At 48.3% G+C, this 23,371-nt stretch overlaps 1 protein-coding gene and 2 long non-coding RNA genes across 12 annotated transcripts; 2 read left to right on the forward strand and 1 right to left on the reverse strand.

Moving 5' to 3' along the window:
- Positions 1–196: 196 nt before the first annotated feature.
- Positions 197–23,371, forward strand: LOC127921295 (uncharacterized). Its single transcript, XM_052505021.1, has 18 exons — positions 197–309; positions 848–998; positions 1,191–1,367; positions 2,107–2,255; positions 3,478–3,660; positions 4,617–4,624; positions 7,352–7,445; positions 10,112–10,265; positions 14,661–14,791; positions 17,903–18,044; positions 18,078–18,176; positions 18,239–18,337; positions 18,465–18,617; positions 18,902–18,967; positions 19,032–19,220; positions 19,573–19,695; positions 20,418–20,498; positions 20,529–23,371. The coding sequence occupies exons 1-18, from the start codon at positions 197–199 to the stop codon at positions 21,069–21,071; spliced, it is 2,655 nt and encodes an 884-aa protein (XP_052360981.1). The 3' UTR covers positions 21,072–23,371.
- LOC127921300 (uncharacterized) lies at positions 7,606–10,105 on the reverse strand. Its single transcript, XR_008108662.1, has 4 exons — positions 8,572–10,105; positions 8,432–8,488; positions 7,713–7,781; positions 7,606–7,645 (listed from the first exon to the last, which is right to left on the reverse strand). It is a non-coding gene; the product is annotated as an uncharacterized LOC127921300 (long non-coding RNA).
- Positions 10,536–13,199, forward strand: LOC127921298 (uncharacterized). 10 transcript variants are annotated; one of them, XR_008108654.1, is made up of 7 exons: positions 10,536–10,716; positions 10,843–11,487; positions 11,570–11,999; positions 12,123–12,251; positions 12,334–12,673; positions 12,759–12,801; positions 13,102–13,116. It is a non-coding gene; the product is annotated as an uncharacterized LOC127921298 (long non-coding RNA). The 10 variants fall into 10 exon arrangements; XR_008108655.1 differs by lacking the exon at positions 12,759–12,801 and having other exon boundaries at positions 12,123–12,274; positions 12,439–12,567; positions 12,996–13,194; XR_008108660.1 differs by lacking the exon at positions 12,759–12,801 and having other exon boundaries at positions 12,588–12,673; positions 13,102–13,182.

Below are 23,371 nucleotides of genomic sequence, written 5' to 3' on the forward strand. Positions count from 1 at the left end.
CAGAGACATATTTAGATATTAAGGAGTTTGGCCAACTTTACAACAGACGTTAGGAACCCGTGGAGCCGTTCCAACACATTCCAAGTATTTGGAATCTAATTCAGATTCTAGACATTCAGTTCCACAGCATTGTTTACATTCTAGAACACGCTGTGGACTCATGACCAGTCATAATTGCATTTTTGCCCGTGTAATAATGGGGGCTAACGTGGATACCGTCCACATCTCCATCCTTCCCCTCCCCAGGTATCCCCCAGACGAGTCCCGTGAGGAGGCCAGTACGGTCCCTACCCTCCAGTCCCAGAGGCTGTCCTGTACAGCCAGGCTGCTGACCCTTGGTCCAGACAGGGAAGGCCTACCACTGCTTCTGCAGCCAGCAGAGACTAGAATTAATGGGAAGAGAGAGGCCCTACGCAGTGGACAGACACCCGGTGAGTTGACTAAACACACACATACTTTTATTTATTTCATTTAACTAGGAAAGTCAGTTAACAAATTGTTATTTCCACTGACTCCCGGCCAAACCCGGACGACGCTAATGGTGCGGCCCGCCCTATGGAACCCCAATCACGGCCGGGTTGTGATACAGCCTGTAATCGAACCAGGTCTGTAGTGACGCCTCTAGCACTGAGATGCAGTGCCTTAGACCTGCTGTGGATACAGCCTGGAATCGAACCAGGTCTGTAGTGACGCCTAGCATCGAGATGCAGGGGCCTCGACCCGCTGCGCTCCTCGGGAGCCCCAATAACATGGATGAGCCAGCTACCTGACGATCTATTGTCTGTCTAATAACATGTTTAAATAGACTAAATACTCACACACGTTACTGAACATTCCTCTACTGCAGGTATGACAGCCAGGTGCAGACACCCGCCCCAGACCAGCTAGGGGATGAGGCTGGATCAGAAGGTCCCCCATGTGATCAGGTTCGACTGGAGTCTGGAGGCAGAACCCTTCAACGACCTGGTCTTTTGGCTGGAACCGTCATGAGGGCCCAGGTAAACCAGCAGATATGTGAGATAGATAAACACAGGCTGTACCGTGATCAGGTTCCGACTGGAGTCAGAGTAGAACCTCAACGACCTGGTCTTTGGCTGGAACCGTCATGAGGTGGCCCAGGTAAAACCAGCAGATATGTGAGATAGATAAACACAGGCTGTACCGGTGATCAGGTTCCGTCTGGAGTCTAGAGAGAACCCTTCAACGACCTGGTCTTTGGCTGGAACCGTCATGAGGTGGCCCAGGTAAACCAGCAGATATGTGAGATAGATAAACACAGGCTGTACCGTGATCAGGTTCCGTCTGAGTCTGGAGTAGAACCCTTCAACGACCTGGTCTTTGGCTGGAACCGTCATGAGGTGGCCCAGGTAAACCAGCAGATATGTGAGATAGATCACCGTACCCGCAAGCAGTGTGACATTTTTTAAATGTTTTTAAATTTCCGACGGCACAAGTAACCTCAGATTTGCAAGTCCTTTCTTATTTCAAAACACATATAATTGAAATTCTCCCATCCCAAGTTAAAGGAGACCCCGTGTTAATCTGACGGTTCCCACCTGGAAAATGTAGTAGCTGGATAGAGAACATCTACTCCTTCCTCTTCCCAAAGGGATATTCAATCTGCTTTTTAATGTTTGTTTTACCCATCTACCAATAGGGGCTATTCGTTGCGAGGCATTGGAAAACCTCCCTGGTCTTTGTGGTTGAATCTGTGTTTTGAAATTCACTGAAATACAGATAATTGTATGTGGGGTGCAGAGTTGAGGTAGTCATTAAAAAATCATGATAAAAACACTATTATTGTATACAGAATGAGTCCAAGCAACTTTATTATGTGACTTGTTAAGCCCATGTTTACTCCCTGAACTGATTTAGACTCTGCCGTAACAAAGGGTTAAACATTGACTCAAGACATTTCAGCTTTTCATTTTTTTATTAATTTGTAAAAAAAAAATGGAATAACAGAATTCCACTTGACATTATGGGATGCTGTGTGTTGGCCAGTAGCGAACAAAAATATCCATTTAAATTTTGAATTCAGGCTGTAACACAACAAAATGTGGGGAAAAGTCAGAACGGTGTGAATAGTTTCTGCTCCTGCTCCAGGTTGAAGGAGACCCTGTCGTGTTGAAAGCTGATGGTTTCCCCCACCTATCACCTGCTAACGTAGTAGACGACCACCTGATGAAGGTCAGCCACGTCCTGAGAGGATCAGAGTGGCTCATCTCTACCTCCAAACACCTGCTGCTGTACAGGTACACACACACACACACCTGCTGCTGTACAGGTACACACACACACACACACCTGCTGCTGTACAGGTACACACACACACACACACCTGCTACAGGCTGTACAGGTACACACACACACACACACACACACACACACACACACACACACACACCTGCTGGTGTGATTCCCAGGGACACACACATACAAAAATTTGTAGAATACTAATATTCAGAATAATAGTACATTTTATTCACTCTTTTCAAGATACGCAAGGACACGTACAGAGCAAAAATATAATAACATAGCAATTATGAGCATGAGAATATCAGAGGCAATGGACTAAAATGTATGTACAAAGTATTCCAAACTGGTGGGTTGCTCTTGTGTTATGTTATTGTTGTTATTCCAGGGCTCTGGGCTGGAAGCCCCTGGTTATGTTATTGTTGTTATTCCAGGGCTCTGGGCCAGGGCTTTAAGCCCCTGGTTATGTTATTGTTGTTATTCCAGGGCTGGGCTGGAAGCCCCTGGTTATTGTTGTTGTTCCCCCTGGTTATGTTATTGTTGTTATTCCAGGGCTCTGGGCTGGTTATGTTCTTGTTCCAGGGCTGTGGGCCCTGGTTATGTTATTGTTGTTATTCCAGGGCTCTGGGCTGGAAGCCCCCTGGTTATGTTATTGTTGTTATTCCAGGGCTCTGGGCTGGAAGCCCCTGGTTATGTTATTGTTGTTATTCCAGGGCTCTGGGCTGGAAGCCCCTGGTTATGTTATTGTTGTTATTCCAGGGCTCTGGGCTGGAAGCCCCCTGGTTATGTTATTGTTGTTATTCCAGGGCTCTGGGCTGGAAGCCCCTGGTTATGTTATTGTTGTTGTTCCAGGGCTCTGGGCTGGAAGCCCCTGGTTATGTTATTGTTGTTATTCCAGGGCTCTGGGCTGGAAGCCCCTGGTTATGTTATTGTTGTTATTCCAGGGCTCTGGGCTGGAAGCCCCCTGGTTATGTTATTGTTGTTATTCCAGGGCTCTGGGCTGGAAGCCCCTGGTTATGTTATTGTTGTTATTCCAGGGCTCTGGGCTGGAAGCCCCTGGTTATGTTATTGTTGTTATTCCAGGGCTCTGGGCTGGAAGCCCCTGGTTATGTTATTGTTGTTATTCCAGGGCTCTGGGCTGGAAGCCCCTGGTTATGTTATTGTTGTTATTCCAGGGCTCTGGGCTGGAAGCCCCTGGTTATGTTATTGTTGTTATTCCAGGGCTCTGGGCTGGAAGCCCCCGGTGTTCGGACACCTTCCTCTCCTCCTCAACAGAGATGGCAGTAAGCTCTCCAAGAGACAAGGAGATATCTACATACAGAGTTTCCAGAGGAGTGGGGCCCTACCTGAAGCACTACTGGATATCACCACACACTGTGGATCTGGCTTCAACAGTAAGAGGGGGCAGGGGATATCTTTATACAGAGAAGTAGTGCACTATAGAGGGAATAGGGGTCAGATGTAGTGGACTATGAGGGAATAGGGTCAGATGTAGTGGACTATAGAGGGAATAGGAGTCAGAAGTGGACTATATAGGGAATAGGGGTCAGATGTATGTGGACTAGGAGTCAGATATAGGGGGAATAGGAGTCAGATGTAGTGGACTATAGAGGGAATAGGGTCAGATGTAGTGGACTATATCCAGGGAATAGGAGTCAGATGTAGTGGACTATAGAGGGAATAGGAGTCAGATGTAGTGGACTATAGGGAATAGGGGTCAGATGTAGTGGACTATATAGGGGGGTCAGAAGTAGTGGACTATATAGGGAATAGGGGTCAGATAGTGGTAGTAGGACTATAGAGGGAATAGGAGTCAGATGTAGTGGACTATATAGGGAATAGGAGTCAGATGTAGTGGACTATATAGGGAAGTCAGGAGTCAGGGAATAGGAGTAGTGGACTATATAGGGAATAGGAGTCAGATGTAGTGGACTATAGAGGGAATAGGAGTCAGAAGTAGTGGACTATAGGGAATAGGGTCAGATGTAGTGGACTATAGAGGGAATAGTCAGATAGTGGGGTCAGAAGTAGTGGACTATATAGGGAATAGGAATAGGTCAGATGTAGTGGACTATAGAGGGAATAGGTAGTCAGATGTAGTGGACTAGAGGGAATAGGGGTCAGATGTAGTGGACTATAGGGAATAGGAGTGGACTATAGAGGGAATAGGGGAAGTAGTGGACTATAGAGGGAATAGGGGTCAGAAGTAGTGGACTATATAGGGGGAATAGGGGTCAGATGTAGTGGACTATAGAGGGAATAGGAGTCAGATGTAGTGGACTATAGAGGGAATAGGGGGTCAGATGTAGTGGACTATATAGGGAATAGGAGTCAGAAGTAGTGGACTATAGAGGGAATAGAGGGAGGGGTCAGATGTAGTGGACTATATAGGGAATAGGAGTCAGAAGTAGTGGACTATAGAGGGAATAGGAGTCAGATGTAGTGGACTATAGAGGGAATAGGAGTCAGAAGTAGTGGACAGAGTGGACTATAGAGTAGTGGACTATAGAGGGAATAGGAGTCAGAAGTAGTGGACTATAGAGGGAATAGGGGTCAGATGTAGTGGACTATATAGGGGTCAGGGAATAGGAGTAGTAGGACTATAGAGGAATAGGGGTCTATAGGGAATATATGTAGGACTATATAGGAGTCAGAAGTAGTGGACTATAGAGGGAATAGGAGTCAGAAGTAGTGGACTATATAGGGGTCAGATGTAGAGGACTATATAGGGGTCAGAGTAGAGTGGACTATATAGGGAATAGGGGTCAGATGTAGAGGACTATATAGGGGTCAGAAGTAGTGGACTATGGATAGGGAATAGGGGTCAGATGTAGAGGACTATATAGGGAATAGGAGTCAGATGTAGTGGACTATAGAGGGAATAGGAGTCAGAGTAGTGGACTATAGGGGAATAGGGTCAGATGTAGAGGACTATATAGAAGTAGTGGACTATAGAGGGAAGAGTAGGACTAATAGGGTCAGATGTAGTGGACTATACAGGGAATAGGGTCAGATGTAGAGGACTATACAGGGGAATAGGGGTCAGAAGTAGTGGATGTAGTAGGACTATATAGGGAATAGGGGTCAGATGTAGTGGACTATATAGGGGGTCAGAAGTAGTGGACTATATAGGGGTCAGATGTAGTGACTATAGGGAATAGGGGTCTGGATATAGAGGGAATAGGGGTCAGATGTAGTGGACTATATAGGGGTCAGATGACTATAGAGGACTATATTGGGGTCAGATGTAGAGGACTATATTAGGGGTCAGATGTAGAGGACTATAGAGGGAATAGGGGTCAGAAGTAGTGGTAGGGAATAGGAGTCAGAAGGTGATTATGAGAGTCAGATGTAGTGGACTATAGAGGAATGTCAGAAGTAGTGGACCCGGTCAGATGTAGTGGACTATATAGGGGTCATCTATAGAGGGAATAGGGGTCAGATGTATGGACTATATAGGGGTCAGATAGGGAATAGGGGTCAGATGTGTCTATAGAGGGGAATACTAGTGGACATCCTGTCCCCTGTGTCATCAGAAGTAGTGGACTGTCAGAAGTGGACCAGATGTAGTGGACCAGCTGTGTCAGGGGTCAGAAGTGTCTATATAGGGAATCGGTCAGATGTAGTGGACCCTATATAGGGAATAGGGGTCTGTCATCAGAAGTAGTGGACTGTATATAGGGGTCAGATGTAGGGGTCAGATGTAGAGGACTATAGAGGGAATAGGAGTATGGACTAGGGTCAGTCAGATGTAGATGTAGTGGACTATATAGGGAATAGGAGTCAGATGTAGTGGACTATATAGGGAAATAGAGTCAGATGTAGGACTATAGAGGGAATAGGGGTCAGATGTAGTCAGTCATCCTGTCCCCCTAGTCAGGTCATCCTGGACAGGGAATGTAGATGTAGTGGACTATAGAGGGATGGAGGACTATAGGGGAGTTCAACTATACAGGGAATAGGAGTCAGAAGTAGTGGACTATAAGGGAATCAGTAGTGGACTATATAGGGGTCCCACAGATGTAGTGGACTATGCCCTGCTAGACCTGGACAAACTACCTGAGTTTAACAAGGTACAGACTACCTGGTCTGACTCTGCCCTGCTAGACCTGGACAAACTACCTGAGTTTAGGGGTCAGTCTGTCTCTGCCCTGCTAGACCTGGACAAACTAGTGGACTGGAATAGGGGTTTAACAGAGGGTACACTACCTGTCTGTCTGTCTCTGCCCTGCTAGACCTGGACAAACTACCTGAGTGGACTATAACAAGTAGTGGACTACCTGTCTGTCTGTCTCTGCCCTGCTAGACCTGGACACACTACCTGAGTTTAACAAGTACACTACCTGTCTGTCTGTCTAGAGGAATGCCCTGTAGACCTGGACTACCTGAGTTTAACAAGTACACTACCTGTCTCTGTCTGTGACCTGTCAGATGTAGTCAAACTAGAGGGAATGTCAAATACCTGTCTGTGTACACTCTGTCCCTGCTAGACCTGGACAAACTACCTGAGTTTAACAAGTACACTACCTGTCTCTAGGGGTCAGATGTGTCTCTGCCCTGACTATAGAGGAATAGACCTGGACACACTACCAGATGAGTTTAGGGGTCAGATGTAGAGGACCTGTCAGTACACTAGTCTGTCTGTCTATAGGCCCTGTCTAGACCTGGACACTACTACCTGAGTCAGATTAACAAGTACACTACCTGTCTCTGTCTGTCTCTAGAGGCCCTGCTAGACCTGGACACAGGGACTACAGATGAGTTTAACAAGTACACTACCTGTCTCTGTCTGTCTGTCTCTGCCCTGCTAGACCTGGACAAACTACCTGAGTTTAACAAGTACACTACCTGTCTCTGTCTGACTCTGCCCTGCTAGACCTGGACTACACTACCTAGGAGTCAGATTAGTGGACAAGTACACTACTATACTGTCTGGACTGTCTGTCTCTGCCCTGCTAGACCTGGACACACTACCTGAGTTTAACAAGTACACTACCTGTCTCTGTCTGTCTCTGCCCTGCTAGACCTGGACACACTACCTGAGTTTAACAAGTACACTACCTGTCTCTGTCTGTCTCTGCCCTGTCAGAAGTAGACCTGGACAAACTACCTAGGGAGTTTAACAAGTACACTACCTGTCTGTCTGACTCTGCCCTGCTAGACCTGGACAAACTACCTGAGTTTAACAAGTACACTACCTGTCTCTGTCTGACTCTGCCCTGCTAGACCTGGACAAACTACCTGAGTTTAACAAGTACACTACCTGTCTCTGTCTGGTGCCCTGCTAGACCTGGACACACTACCTGAGTTTAACAATGACACTACCTGTCTGTCTGTCTCTGACCCTGCTAGACCTGGACAAACTACCTGAGTTTAACAAGTACACTACCTGTCTCTGTCTGTCTGTGCCCTGCTAGACCTGGACAAACTACCTGAGTTTAACAAGAGGACACTACCTGTCTCTGTCTGTCTCTGCCCTGCTAGACCTGGACAAACTACCTGAGTTTAACAAGTACACTACCTGTCTGTCTGTCTCTGCCCTGCTAGACCTGGACACACTACCTGAGTTTAACAAGTACTGTCTGTCTGTCTGTCTCTGCCCTGCTAGACCTGGACAAATTACCTGAGTTTAACAAGTACACTACCCTGTCTGTCTCTGCCCTCTAGACCTGGACAAACTACCTGAGTTTCAAGTACATACCTGTCTCTGTCTGTCTCTGCCCTGCTAGACCTGGACAAACTACCTGAGTTTAACAAGTACACTACCTGTCTAGGGGTCTGTCTGTCTGTAGACCTGGACAAACTACCTGAGTTTCTGTCTCTGCCCTGCTGACCTCTACCTGAGTTTAACAAGTACACTACCTGTCTGTCTGTCTGTCTGTCCCTCCCTGCTAGACCTGGACAAACTACCTGAGTTTAACAAGTACACTACCTGACACACTCTGTCTGTCTCTGTCCCCTCCCTGTCTGTCTGTCTCTGTGTCCATCTCTCCCTCCCTGCTAGACCTGGACAAACTACCTGAGTTTAACAAGTACACTACCTGTCTCTCTGTCTCTGCCCTGCTAGACCTGGACAAACTACCTGAGTTTAACAAGTACACTACCTGTCTCTGTCTCCATCTCTCCCCGCCCTGCTAGACCTGGACAAACTACCTGAGTTTAACAAGTACACTACCTGTCTGTCTGTCTCTGTGTCCATCTCTCCCCTCCCTGCTAGACCTGGACAAACTACCTGAGTTTAACAAGTACACTACCTGTCTGTCTGTCTGTCTCTGTGTCCATCTCTCCCCTCCCTGCTAGACCTGAACAAACTACCTGAGTTTAACAAGTACACTACCTGTCTGTCTGTCTCTGTGTCCATCTCTCCCCTCCCTGCTAGACCTGAACAAACTACCTGAGTTTAACAAGTACACTACCTGTCTGTCTGTCTGTCTCTGTGTCCATCTCTCCCCTCCCTGCTACACCTGGACACACTACCTGTCTGTCTCTCTCTGTGTCCATCTCTCCCCTCCCTGCTATACCTGGACACACTACCTGTCTCTCTCTGTCCATCTCTCCCCTCCCTGCTACACCTGGACACACTACCTGTCTCTCTCTGTCCATCTCTCCCCTCCCTGCTACACCTGGACACACTACCTGAGTTAACATGCCACTCCTTGTCATTGCCATAGAGACGGGGGTCTCTGGCGATCTCAACGTTCAGTACGCAGCTGGTTTACGGCAGAGTTGCTCATTGGTTGTTTGAAAATAACATTCATATTTTCCCCATGTCGACATGTAGAGCCTCAAATGTAATTATAATTATATGACCAAATCAAAAAGCAACATTTAGCTGTTAGCTAGGCAAGCTGTTGATTATTTTGGTTCTTTAAATCAAGGCCTAAGACGTTTTGTGGTTGGAGTTACAGTACGTATTTAGACGTGAGCTTGCAACTTTTCACGCTGTCAACACACTGGTTTTACCTGGCTGAACCCCCCAAAATGATTGCTTAGCAACCGGATAGCAACACTTCCAGTGGAGATTAAACAGTGATTAGTTCCAATAGTTGCCTAATCGTTGTGATTGGAGGATAGCTGCGAGGGGTTATCGAATCAGGAGCAACTCCTCTGTTCTCCTCAAGCTCATTAATGATAGAATCTTCAGAGTTGAAGATGGGAGAACGTCCTGTCTCTTTGGCACAGGGAGTGGAGTACAGGGAGTGGAGTACAGGGAGTGGAGTGCAGGGAGTGGAGTGCAGGGAGTGGAGTGCAGGGAGTGGAGTGCAGGGAGTGGAGTGCAGGGAGTGGAGTGCAGGGAGTGGAGTACAGGGAGTGGAGCACAGGGAGTGGAGCACAGGGAGTGGAGCACAGGGAGTGGAGCACAGGGAGTGGAGCACAGGGAGTGGAGCACAGGGAGTGGAGCACAGGGAGTGGAGCACAGGGAGTGGAGCACAGGGAGTGGAGCCCAGGGAGTGGAGCACAGGGAGTGGAGCCCAGGGAGTGGAGCACAGGGAGTGGAGCACAGGGAGTGGAGCACAGGGAGGGGAACGTTAGCTAAGAGACTGTTACCCAGGCTACAGGTGGTGCTGTTGCACTGTGTATTTCTGCCTGTATATTGTGTCTGCTGACCTGCCCCCATTCAGTCATGATAAATGACTCCAATAATCACCTCGTCAAGATCTTCAGTTCAGAATGCAGTTTGATTAGTCAGATGGAGAGACGGTGGGTCCTGACTGGCATCGCCCACCCCTGGTTCTAGCAGATAATGGTCTAGGATCAGATTTCTCAATTCTTCTCCTAACCACCCTTATCTTAACAACTGACTCTAGACCAGTCCTTAGTAATCTCAGTAATAATCCACTCTGTGTTCTCCCAGGATCCACCTGCAGCAGCGTATCGATGACGCGGTGCAACGCGATTGGCTGGTGAGGGATCTGCAGGGGCGGATCCAGGAAGTGTACGGGACACAAGTCCAGGATCAGGATGTTCTGCAACCAGATTACATCACACGGGTTCTACACCTGCGCAAGGTAACTATGACCTCATCACAGAGGTTCTACACCTGCGCAAGGTAACTATGACCTCATCACAGGGGTTCTACACCTGCGCAAGGTAACTATGACCTCATCACAGAGGTTCTACACCTGCGCAAGGTAACTATGACCTCATCACACGGGTTCCACACCTGCGCAAGGTACCTATGACCTCATCAGAGGTTCTACACCTGCGCAAGGTAACTATGACCTCATCACAGAGGTTCTACTCCTGCGCAAGGTAACTATGACCTCATCACAGAGGTTCTACTCCTGCGCAAGGTAACTATGACCTCATCACAGAGGTTCTACACCTGCGCAAGGTAACTATGACCTCATCACAGAGGTTCTACACCTGCGCAAGGTAACTATGACCTCATCACAGGGGTTCTACTCCTGCCCAAGGTAACTATGACCTCATCACAGAGGTTCTACACCAGCGTGCAAGGTAACTATGACCTCATCACAGGGTTCTACACCAGCGTGCAAGGTAACTATGACCTCATCACACGGGTTCTACACCAGCGTGCAAGGTAACTATGACCTCATCACACGGGTTCTACACCTGCGCAAGGTAACTATGACCTCATCACACGGGTTCTACACCAGCGTGCAAGGTAACTATGACCTCATCACACGGGTTCTACACCAGCGTGCAAGGTAACTATGACCTCATCACACGGGTTCTACACCAGCGTGCAAGGTAACTATGACCTCATCACACGGGTTCTACACCAGCGTGCAAGGTAACTATGACCTCATCACACGGGTTCTACACCAGCGTGCAAGGTAACTATGACCTCATCACACGGGTTCTACACCAGCGTGCAAGGTAACTATGACCTCATCACACGGGTTCTACACCAGCGTGCAAGGTAACTATGACCTCATCACACGGGTTCTACACCAGCGTGCAAGGTAACTATGACCTCATCACACGGGTTCTACACCAGCGTGCAAGGTAACTATGACCTCATCACACGGGTTCTACACCAGCGTGCAAGGTAACTATGACCTCATCACACGGGTTCTACACCAGCGTGCAAGGTAACTATGACCTCATCACACGGGTTCTACACCAGCGTGCAAGGTAACTATGACCTCATCACAGAGGTTCTACACCAGCGTGCAAGGTAACTATGACCTCATCACAGAGGTTCTACACCAGCGTGCAAGGTAACTATGACCTCATCACAGAGGTTCTACACCAGCGTGCAAGGTAACTATGACCTCATCACAGAGGTTCTACACCAGCGCAAGGTAACTATGACCTCATCACACGGGTTCTACACCTGCGCAAGGTAACTATGACCTCATCACAGAGGTTCTACACCAGCGTGCAAGGTAACTATGACCTCATCACACGGGTTCTACACCAGCGTGCAAGGTAACTATGACCTCATCACACGGGTTCTACACCAGCGTGCAAGGTAACTATGACCTCATCACACGGGTTCTACACCAGCGTGCAAGGTAACTATGACCTCATCACACGGGTTCTACACCAGCGTGCAAGGTAACTATGACCTCATCACACGGGTTCTACACCAGCGTGCAAGGTAACTATGACCTCATCACACGGGTTCTACACCAGCGTGCAAGGTAACTATGACCTCATCACACGGGTTCTACACCAGCGTGCAAGGTAACTATGACCTCATCACAGAGGTTCTACACCAGCGTGCAAGGTAACTATGACCTCATCACACGGGTTCTACACCAGCGTGCAAGGTAACTATGACCTCATCACAGAGGTTCTACACCAGCGCAAGGTAACTATGACCTCATCACAGAGGTTCTACACCAGCGCAAGGTAACTATGACCTCATCACACGGGTTCTACACCTGCGCAAGGTAACTATGACCTCATCACAGAGGTTCTACACCAGCGTGCAAGGTAACTATGACCTCATCACAGAGGTTCTACACCAGCGTGCAAGGTAACTATGACCTCATCACAGAGGTTCTACACCAGCGTGCAAGGTAACTATGACCTCATCACAGAGGTTCTACACCAGCGCAAGGTAACTATGACCTCATCACACGGGTTCTACACCTGCGCAAGGTAACTATGACCTCATCACAGAGGTTCTACACCAGCGTGCAAGGTAACTATGACCTCATCACAGAGGTTCTACACCAGCGTGCAAGGTAACTGACCTCATCAGAGGTTCTACACCAGCGTGCAAGGTAACTATGACCTCATCACACGGGTTCTACACCAGCGTGCAAGGTAACTATGACCTCATCACACGGGTTCTACACCAGCGTGCAAGGTAACTATGACCTCATCACACGGGTTCTACACCAGCGTGCAAGGTAACTATGACCTCATCACACGGGTTCTACACCAGCGTGCAAGGTAACTATGACCTCATCACAGAGGTTCTACACCAGCGTGCAAGGTAACTATGACCTCATCACAGGGTTCTACACCAGCGTGCAAGGTAACTATGACCTCATCACACGGGTTCTACACCAGCGTGCAAGGTAACTATGACCTCATCACAGAGGTTCTACACCAGCGTGCAAGGTAACTATGACCTCATCACAGGGTTCTACACCAGCGTGCAAGGTAACTATGACCTCATCACACGGGTTCTACACCAGCGTGCAAGGTAACTATGACCTCATCACACGGGTTCTACACCAGCGTGCAAGGTAACTATGACCTCATCACACGGGTTCTACACCAGCGTGCAAGGTAACTATGACCTCATCACACAGGTTCTACACCAGCGTGCAAGGTAACTATGACCTCATCACACGGGTTCTACACCAGCGTGCAAGGTAACTATGACCTCATCACACGGGTTCTACACCAGCGTGCAAGGTAACTATGACCTCATCACAGAGGTTCTACACCAGCGTGCAAGGTAACTATGACCTCATCACAGAGGTTCTACACCAGCGCAAGGTAACTATGACCTCATCACAGAGGTTCTACACCAGTTCGCAAGGTAACTATGACCTCATCACACGGGTTCTACACCAGCGAATATCAAGGTAACTATGACCTCATCACAGAGGTTCTACACCAGCGTGCAAGGTAACTGGACCTGCGTGCAAGGTCCTGATCTCCTCTGTGTCTGTCTCTCTCTCAGGGGTATCTCCTCTGTAACCAAGGTAACGGGGCATCAGCTGTTGTGTCGGTCTTCGCACCAGCTGAAAAACGATCCCTTCATCCCTCTGGCCTTCCAACTTTCCCAGTTTGAGAATATCACAGCCCAGTGCAGAATGTGGAGCCTGTCTGTCTGGAGGTCAGCATCTCTCTCTCGCTCTCGCTTTCCGTCAGGGTCATATCTCCTCTGTGTCTGTCTCTCTCTCAGGGTCATATCTCCTCTGTGTCTGTCTCTCTCTCAGGGTCATATCTCCTCTGTGTCTCTCTCTCTCTCAGGGTCATATCTCCTCTGTGTCTGTCTCTCTCTCAGGGTCATATCTCCTCTGTGTCTGTCTCTCTCTCAGGGTCATATCTCCTCTGTGTCTGTCTCTCTCTCAGGGTCATATCTCTCTCTGTCTGTCTCTCTCAGGGTCATATCTCCTCTGTGTCTGTCTCTCTCTCAGGGTCATATCTCCTCTGTCTCTCTCTCAGGGTCATATCTCCTCTGTGTCTGTCTCTCTCTCAGGGTCATATCTCCTCTGTCTCTCTCTCAGGGTCATATCTCCTCTGTCTCTCTCTCAGGGTCATATCTCCTCTGTCTCTCTCTCAGGGTCATATCTCCTCTGTCTCTCTCTCAGGGTCATATCTCCTCTGTCTCTCTCTCTCAGGGTCATATCTCCTCTCCTCTGTCTCTCTCTCAGGGTCATATCTCCTCTGTGTCTGTCTCTCTCTCAGGGTCATATCTCCTCTGTGTCTGTCTCTCTCAGGGTCATATCTCCTCTGTGTCTGTCTCTCTCAGGGTCATATCTCCTCTGTGTCTCAGGGTCATATCTCTCTCTGTCTCTCTCTCAGGGTCATATCTCCTCTGTGTCTGTCTCTCTCTCAGGGTCATATCTCCTCTGTGTCTGTCTCTCTCTCAGGGTCATATCTCCTCTGTGTCTGTCTCTCTCTCAGGGTCATATCTCCTCTGTGTCTGTCTCTCTCAGGGTCATATCTCCTCTGTGTCTGTCTCTCTCTCAGGGTCATATCTCCTCTGTGTCTGTCTCTCTCTCAGGGTCATATCTCCTCTGTGTCTGTCTCTCTCTCAGGGTCATATCTCCTCTGTGTTTGTCTCTCTCTCAGGGTCATATCTCCTCTGTGTTTGTCTCTATCTCAGGGTCATATCTCCTCTGTGTCTGTCTCTCTCTCAGGGTCATATCTCCTCTGTGTCTGTCTCTCTCTCAGGGTCATATCTCCTCTGTGTCTGTCTCTCTCTCAGGGTCATATCTCCTCTGTGTCTGTCTCTCTCTCAGGGTCATATCTCCTCTGTGTCTGATCTGGTGTCCTCAGAGTATTCCTACCTTTGGGTTCGACCTTCTTTCTCTGACCAACAGATGGCAGAACTCAGCTCAGAGACACAACACATCGCTACTCTGGTCATACGGTACGTACCATAACTACTATAGACTAACAGGAGTACTCTGGTTCATACCATAACTACTACAGACTAACAGGACTACTCTGGTTCATACCATAACTACTACAGACTAACAGGACTACTCTGGTTCATACCATAACTACTACAGACTAACAGGACTACTCTGGTTCATACCATAACTACTACAGACTAACAGGACTACTCTGGTTCATACCATAACTACTATAGACTAACAGGACTACTCTGGTTCATACCATAACTACTATAGACTAACAGGACTACTCTGGTTCATACCATAACTACTACAGACTAACAGGACTACTCTGGTTCATACCATAACTACTACAGACTAACAGGACTACTCTGGTTCATACCATAACTACTATAGACTAACAGGGGTACTCTGGTTCATACCATAACTACTACAGACTAACAGGACTACTCTGGTTCATACCATAACTACTACAGACTAACAGGACTACTCTGGTTCATACCATAACTACTATAGACTAACAGGACTACTCTGGTTCATACCATAACTACTACAGACTAACAGGACTACTCTGGTTCATACCATAACTACTACAGACTAACAGGACTACTCTGGTTCATACCATAACTACTATAGACTAACAGGACTACTCTGGTTCATAACATAACTACTACAGACTAACAGGACTACTCTGGTTCATATACTACAGACTAACAGGACTACTCTGGTTCATACCATAACTACTATAGACTAACAGGACTACTCTGGTTCATAACATAACTACTACAGACTAACAGGACTACTCTGGTTCATATACTACAGACTAACAGGACTACTCTGGTTCATACCATAACTACTATAGACTAACAGGACTACTCTGGTTCATATACTACAGACTAACAGGACTACTCTGGTTCATACCATAACTACTATAGACTAACAGGACTACTCTGGTTCATAACATAACTACTACAGACTAACAGGACTACTCTGGTTCATACCATAACTACTACAGACTAACAGGACTACTCTGGTTCATACCATAACTACTATAGACTAACAGGACTACTCTGGTTCATAACATAACTACTACAGACTAACAGGACTACTCTGGTTCATATACTACAGACTAACAGGACTACTCTGGTTCATACCATAACTACTATAGACTAACAGGACTACTCTGGTTCATATACTACAGACTAACAGGACTACTCTGGTTCATACCATAACTACTATAGACTAACAGGACTACTCTGGTTCATAACATAACTACTACAGACTAACAGGACTACTCTGGTTCATATACTACAGACTAACAGGACTACTCTGGTTCATACCATAACTACTATAGACTAACAGGACTACTCTGGTTCATAACATAACTACTACAGACTAACAGGACTACTCTGGTTCATATACTACAGACTAACAGGACTACTCTGGTTCATACCATAACTACTATAGACTAACAGGACTACTCTGGTTCATACCATAACTACTACAGACTAACAGGACTACTCTGGTTCATACCATAACTACTACAGACTAACAGGACTACTCTGGTTCATACCGTAACTACTACAGACTAACAGGACTACTCTGGTTCATAACATAACTACTACAGACTAACAGGACTACTATGGTTCATACCATAACTACTATAGACTAACAGGACTACTCTGGTTCATACCATAACTACTACAGACTAACAGGACTACTCTGGTTCATACCATAACTACTACAGACTAACAGGACTACTCTGGTTCATACCATAACTACTATAGACTAACAGGACTACTCTGGTTCATACCATAACTACTATAGACTAACAGGACTACTCTGGTTCATACCATAACTACTATAGACTAACAGGACTACTCTGGTTCATACCATAACTACTACAGACTAACAGGACTACTCTGGTTCATACCATAACTACTATAGACTAACAGGACTACTCTGGTTCATATACTATAGACTAACAGGACTACTCTGGTTCATATACTATAGACTAACAGGACTACTCTGGTCATACGGTACGTACCATAACTACTATAGACTAACAGGACTACTCTGGTTCATACCATAACTACTACAGACTAACAGGACTACTCTGGTTCATACCGTAACTACTACAGACTAACAGGACTACTCTGGTTCATACCGTAACTACTATAGACTAACAGGACTACTCTGGTTCATAACATAACTACTACAGACTAACAGGACTACTATGGTTCATACCATAACTACTATAGACTAACAGGACTACTCTGGTTCATACCATAACTACTACAGACTAACAGGACTACTCTGGTTCATACCATAACTACTACAGACTAACAGGACTACTCTGGTTCATATACTACAGACTAACAGGACTACTCTGGTTCATATACTACAGACTAACAGGACTACTCTGGTTCATACCATAACTACTATAGACTAACAGGACTACTCTGGTTCATACCATAACTACTATAGACTAACAGGACTACTCTGGTTCATACCATAACTACTACAGACTAACAGGACTACTCTGGTTCATACCATAACTACTATAGACTAACAGGACTACTCTGGTTCATATACTATAGACTAACAGGACTACTCTGGTTCATATACTATAGACTAACAGGACTACTCTGGTTCATATACTACAAACTAACAGGAGTACTCTGGTTCATACCATAACTACTATAGACTAACAGGACTACTCTGGTCATACCATAACTACTATAGACTAACAGGACTACTCTGGTCATACCATAACTACTACAGACTAACAGGACTACTCTGGTTCATATACTATAGACTAACAGGACTACTCTGGTTCATAACATAACTACTACTACTAACTGTTAACTAAAACTACTACTAGTTCCCTGGCAATGTAGTCAAGTTTGTTTGTCAGAAGTTAAGTGACCGTGTCCTTTTTAATGAACCAAAGCATTTCTGAAAATTACATGACTGTCAGTTATGTCTCATGTTTTAATTGATTCAACATGTTTACTACTGTGTACTGTTAACAGGTCTTGGTGTTAACGGCCTGTCCCGTGTCCCGTGTCCCATGTCCGTGTCCCTTGTCCCATGTCCCGTGTCCCATGTCCGTCTCTGTGTAGGTTGATGGAAGGTCTGAAAGGAGGTGAGGAACTGACAGTCGACCAGCTCAGTGTAGAACTGAAGACTCTGGCTAAGAAGACCAGCAACACTAAATACAGAGATGTTATGAAGATTATACGACTGGCCCTCAGCGGACTACAGGTAGGAGAGAGACTGGCCCTCAGCGGACTACAGGTAGGAGAGAGACTGTCCCTCAGCGGACTACAGGTAGGAGAGAGACTGTCCCTCAGCGGACTACAGGTAGGAGAGAGACTGGCCCTCAGCGGACTACAGGTAGGAGACTGTCCCTCAGCGGACTACAGGTAGGAGAGAGACTGTCCCTCAGCGGACTACAGGTAGGAGAGAGACTGGCCCTCAGCGGACTACAGGTAGGAGAGAGACTGGCCCTCAGCGGACTACAGGTAGGAGAGAGACTGTCCCTCAGCGGACTACAGGTAGGAGAGAGACTGTCCCTCAGCGGACTACAGGTAGGAGAGAGACTGGCCCTCAGACTACAGGTAGGAGAGAGAGACTGGCCCTCAGACTACAGGTAGGAGAGAGAGTCTGGCCCTCAGACTACAGGTAGGAGAGAGACTGGCCCTCAGCGGACTACAGGTAGGAGAGAGACTGGCCCTCGGACTACAGGTAGGAGAGAGACTGGCCCTCGGACTACAGGTAGGAGAGAGACTGGCCCTCGGACTACAGGTAGGAGAGAGACTGGCCCTCAGACTACAGGTAGGAGAGAGACTGGCCCTCAGACTACAGGTAGGAGAGAGACTGGCCCTCAGCGGACTACAGGTAGGAGAGAGAGACTGGCCCTCAGACTACAGGTAGGAGAGAGATTGGCCCTCAGCGGACTACAGGTAGGAGAGAGACTGGCCCTCAGCGGACTACAGGTAGGAGACTGGCCCTCAGACTACAGGTAGGAGAGAGACTGTCCCTCAGCGGACTACAGGTATGAGAGAGAGACTGGCCCTCAGACTACAGGTAGGAGAGAGAGTCTGGCCCTCAGACTACAGGTAGGAGAGAGACTGGCCCTCAGCGGACTACAGGTAGGAGAGAGACTGGCCCTCAGCGTACTACAGGTATGAGAGAGAGACTGGCCCTCAGACTACAGGTAGGAGAGAGAGTCTGGCCCTCAGACTACAGGTAGGAGAGAGACTGGCCCTCAGCGGACTACAGGTAGGAGAGAGACTGGCCCTCAGCGGACTACAGGTAGGAGAGAGACTGGCCCTCGGACTACAGGTAGGAGAGAGACTGGCCCTCGGACTACAGGTAGGAGAGAGACTGGCCCTCAGACTACAGGTAGGAGAGAGACTGGCCCTCAGCGGACTACAGGTAGGAGAGAGAGACTGGCCCTCAGACTACAGGTAGGAGAGAGATTGGCCCTCAGCGGACTACAGGTAGGAGAGAGACTGGCCCTCAGCGGACTACAGGTAGGAGACTGGCCCTCAGACTACAGGTAGGAGAGAGACTGTCCCTCAGCGGACTACAGGTAGGAGAGAGACTGTCCCTCAGCGGACTACAGGTAGGAGAGAGACTGGCCCTCAGACTACAGGTAGGAGAGAGACTGGCCCTCAGCGTACTACAGGTATGAGAGAGAGACTGGCCCTCAGCAGACTACAGGTAGGAGAGAGAGACTGGCCCTCAGACTACAGGTAGGAGAGAGAGTCTGGCCCTCAGACTACAGGTAGGAGAGAGACTGGCCCTCAGCGGACTACAGGTAGGAGAGAGACTGGCCCTCGGACTACAGGTAGGAGAGAGACTGGCCCTCGGACTACAGGTAGGAGAGAGACTGGCCCTCAGACTACAGGTAGGAGAGAGACTGGCCCTCAGCGGACTACAGGTAGGAGAGAGAGACTGGCCCTCAGACTACAGGTAGGAGAGAGAGTCTGGCCCTCAGACTACAGGTAGGAGAGAGATTGGCCCTCAGCGGACTACAGGTAGGAGAGAGACTGGCCCTCAGCCTACAGGTAGGAGAGAGACTGGCCCTCAGACTACAGGTAGGAGAGAGACTGGCCCTCAGCGGACTACAGGTAGGAGAGAGAGACTGGCCCTCAGACTACAGGTAGGAGAGAGAGTCTGGCCCTCAGACTACAGGTAGGAGAGAGATTGGCCCTCAGCGGACTACAGGTAGGAGAGAGACTGGCCCTCAGCGGACTACAGGTAGGAGAGAGACTGGCCCTCAGACTACAGGTAGGAGAGAGAGTCTGGCCCTCAGACTACAGGTAGGAGAGAGATTGGCCCTCAGCGGACTACAGGTAGGAGGGAGACTGGCCCTCAGACTACAGGTAGGAGAGAGACTGGCCCTCAGACTACAGGTATGAGGGAGACTGGCCCTCAGACTACAGGTAAGAGGGAGACTGGCCCATACTGCAGGTAGGAGAGAGACTGGCCCTCATACTGCAGGTAGGAGGGAGACTGGCCCTCAGACTACAGGTAGGAGGGAGACTGGCCCTCAGACTACAGGTAGAAAGGAGACTGGCCCTCAGCGGACTACAGGTAGGAGAGAGACTGGCCCTCAGCGGACTACAGGTAGGAGAGAGACTGGCCCTCAGACTACAGGTAGCAGAGAGAGAAAGGGGGAAGGGAGAGAGACTGGCCCTCAGACTACAGGTATGAGAGAGACTGGCCCTCAGACTACAGGTAGGAGAGAGACTGGCCCTCAGACTACAGGTAGGAGAGAGACTGGCCCTCAGACTACAGGTAGGAGAGAGACTGGCCCTCAGACTACAGGTAGCAGAGAGAGAAAGGGGGAAGGGAGAGAGACTGGCCCTCAGACTACAGGTAGGAGAGAGACTGGCCCTCAGACTACAGGTAGGAGAGAGACTGGCCCTCAGACTACAGGTAGGAGAGAGACTGGCCCTCAGACGACTACAGGTAGGAGAGAGACTGGCCCTCAGACGACTACAGGTAGGAGAGAGACTGGCCCTCAGACTACAGGTAGGAGAGAGACTGGCCCTCAGACTACAGGTAGGAGAGAGACTGGCCCTCAGACGACTACAGGTAGGAGAGAGACTGGCCCTCAGACGACTACAGGTAGGAGAGAGACTGGCCCTCAGACGACTACAGGTAGGAGAGAGACTGGCCCTCAGACTACAGGTAGGAGAGAGACTGGCCCTCAGACTACAGGTAGGAGAGAGGGAGGCGGAACAGAGACAGACGGCGAATAAGAAAGCACCACAATGACAGTGTGGATAAAAAAACAGAAGTTGTGTTTGATTGCTGTCCTGTCAAATGATTGCAACATGATTGTCACAGCTCTTAAAAAGGATGTTTCTTCCTCATCCATCTGTCTCTCGCTCTCTCTCTCTCTCTCTCTCTCTGTCTCTCTCTGTCTCTCTCTGTCTCTCTCTGTCTCTCTCTGTCTCTCTCTCGCTGTCTCTCTCTGTCTCTCTCTCGCTGTCTCTCGCTGTCTCTCGCTGTCTCTCGCTGTCTCTCTCTGTCTCTCTCTGTCTCTCTGTCTCTCGCTGTCTCTCGCTGTCTCTCGCTGTCTCTCTCTCTCTCTCTCTCGCTGTCTCTCGCTGTCTCTCGCTGTCTCTCTCTCTGTCTCTCTCTCTGTCTCTCTCTCTGTCTCTCTCTCTGTCTCTCGCTGTCTCTCTCTCTCTGCAGCAAGGCCCCAGTGTAGCGGAGATGATGGTATCGTTGGGGCCCAGTGAGATCACACATCGCTTCAACAGAGTTCTACAGCAGCACTGAACATTGTGATGAGTCCCAAAGGGCACCCTATTACCCATACAGTGCACTACTGTTGTCCAGGGTCCTATAGTGCACTACTGTTGTCCAGGACCCTATAGTGCACTACTGTTGTCCAGGGCCCTATAGTGCACTACTGTTGTCCAGGACCCTATAGTGCACTACTGTTGTCCAGGACCCTATAGTGCACTACTGTTGTCCAGGGCCCTATAGTGCACTACTGTTGTCCAGGACCCTATAGTGCACTACTGTTGTCCAGGACCCTATAGTGCACTACTGTTGTCCAGGGCCCTATAGTGCACTACTGTTGTCCAGGGCCCTATAGTGCACTACTGTTGTCCAGGGCCCTATAGTGCACTACTGTTGTCCAGGACCCTATAGTGCACTACTGTTGTCCAGGGCCCTATAGTGCACTACTGTTGTCCAGGACCCTATAGTGCACTACTGTTGTCCAGGACCCTATAGTGCACTACTGTTGTCCAGGGCCCTATAGTGCACTACTGTTGTCCAGGGCCCTATAGTGCACTACTGTTGTCCAGGGCCCTATAGTACACTACTGTTGTCCAGGGCCCTATAGTGCACTACTGTTGTCCAGGGCCCTATAGTGCACTACTGTTGTCCAGGACCCTATAGTGCACTACTGTTGTCCAGGACCCTATAGTGCACTACTGTTGTCCAGGACTCTATAGTGCACTACTGTTGTCCAGGGCCCTATAGTGCACTACTGTTGTCCAGGACCCTATAGTGCATTATTATCCGTATGAGTCCCAAAGGGCACCCTATTCCCTCTCGCAGCAACACCTGAAGACAAGGTTGTAATCATTTGTTACCAATCAAGAGAGAAAACAGACTGAAACCGGGAGGGGCTGCTTGAACTTGTCCAATAATAAAAACGTTAATTTTCGTATTCCGCCACAAAACGTTTTGCTACTTTGTGCCCTAATGAATATGACCCTGGTTCATTATTCTATCTGGTTATCTGGTTCTAACACAGCAACACTGAGGACTGGTTATCTGGTTCTAACACAGCAACACTGAGGACTGGTTATAATATATAATATAATAATATATGCCATTTAGCTGACGCTTTTATCCAAAGCGACTTACAGTCATGTGTGCATACATTCTACGTATGGGTGGTCCCGGGAATCGAACCCACTACCCTGGCGTTACAAGCGCCATGCTCTACCAACTGAGCCACAGAAGGACCACGAACCAGGATCTGGTTCTAACACAGCAACACTGAGGACTGGTTATCTGGTTCTAACACAGCAACACTGAGGACGGGGTTATCTGGTTCTAACACAGCAACACTGAGGACTGGTTATCTGGTTCTAACACAGCAACACTGAGGACTGGTTATCTGGTTCTAACACAGCAACACGGAGGACTGGTTATCTGGTTCTAACACAGCAACACTGAGGACTGGTTATCTGGTTCTAACACAGCAACACTGAGGACTGGTTATCTGGTTCTAACACAGCAACACTGAGGACTGGTTATCTGGTTCTAACACAGCAACACTGAGGACTGGGTTATCTGGTTCTAACACAGCAACACTGAGGACTGGTTATCTGGTTCTAACACAGCAACACTGAGGACTGGTTATCTGGTTCTAACACAGCAACACTGAGGACTGGTTATCTGGTTCTAACACAGCAACACTGAGGACTGGTTATCTGGTTCTAACAATATTCCTGGACTGCATATGATCTCAATCACACTGGACTTGTAAAGGACATTCAGTCAAGTTGAACTGGAAATGTTTGCAATAAAACAGTTTCTACTAATGA

The sequence above is a fragment of the Oncorhynchus keta genome, unplaced genomic scaffold, assembly GCF_023373465.1.
Source record: "Oncorhynchus keta strain PuntledgeMale-10-30-2019 unplaced genomic scaffold, Oket_V2 Un_contig_21913_pilon_pilon, whole genome shotgun sequence".
NCBI classification, from domain to species: domain Eukaryota; kingdom Metazoa; phylum Chordata; class Actinopteri; order Salmoniformes; family Salmonidae; genus Oncorhynchus; species Oncorhynchus keta.

Coding starts and splice junctions, on each gene's coding strand:
- LOC127921295 (XM_052505021.1), top strand. CDS start 197: ATGGGGGCTAACGTGGATACCGTCCACATCTCCATCCTTCCCCTCCCC. Junction 18,618..18,901: donor GACTGGCCCTCAGACTACAG/GTAGGAGAGAGA, acceptor CTCAGACTACAG/GTAGGAGAGAGACTGGCCCT. Junction 20,499..20,528: donor GACTGGCCCTCAGACTACAG/GTATGAGAGAGA, acceptor CTCAGACTACAG/GTAGGAGAGAGACTGGCCCT.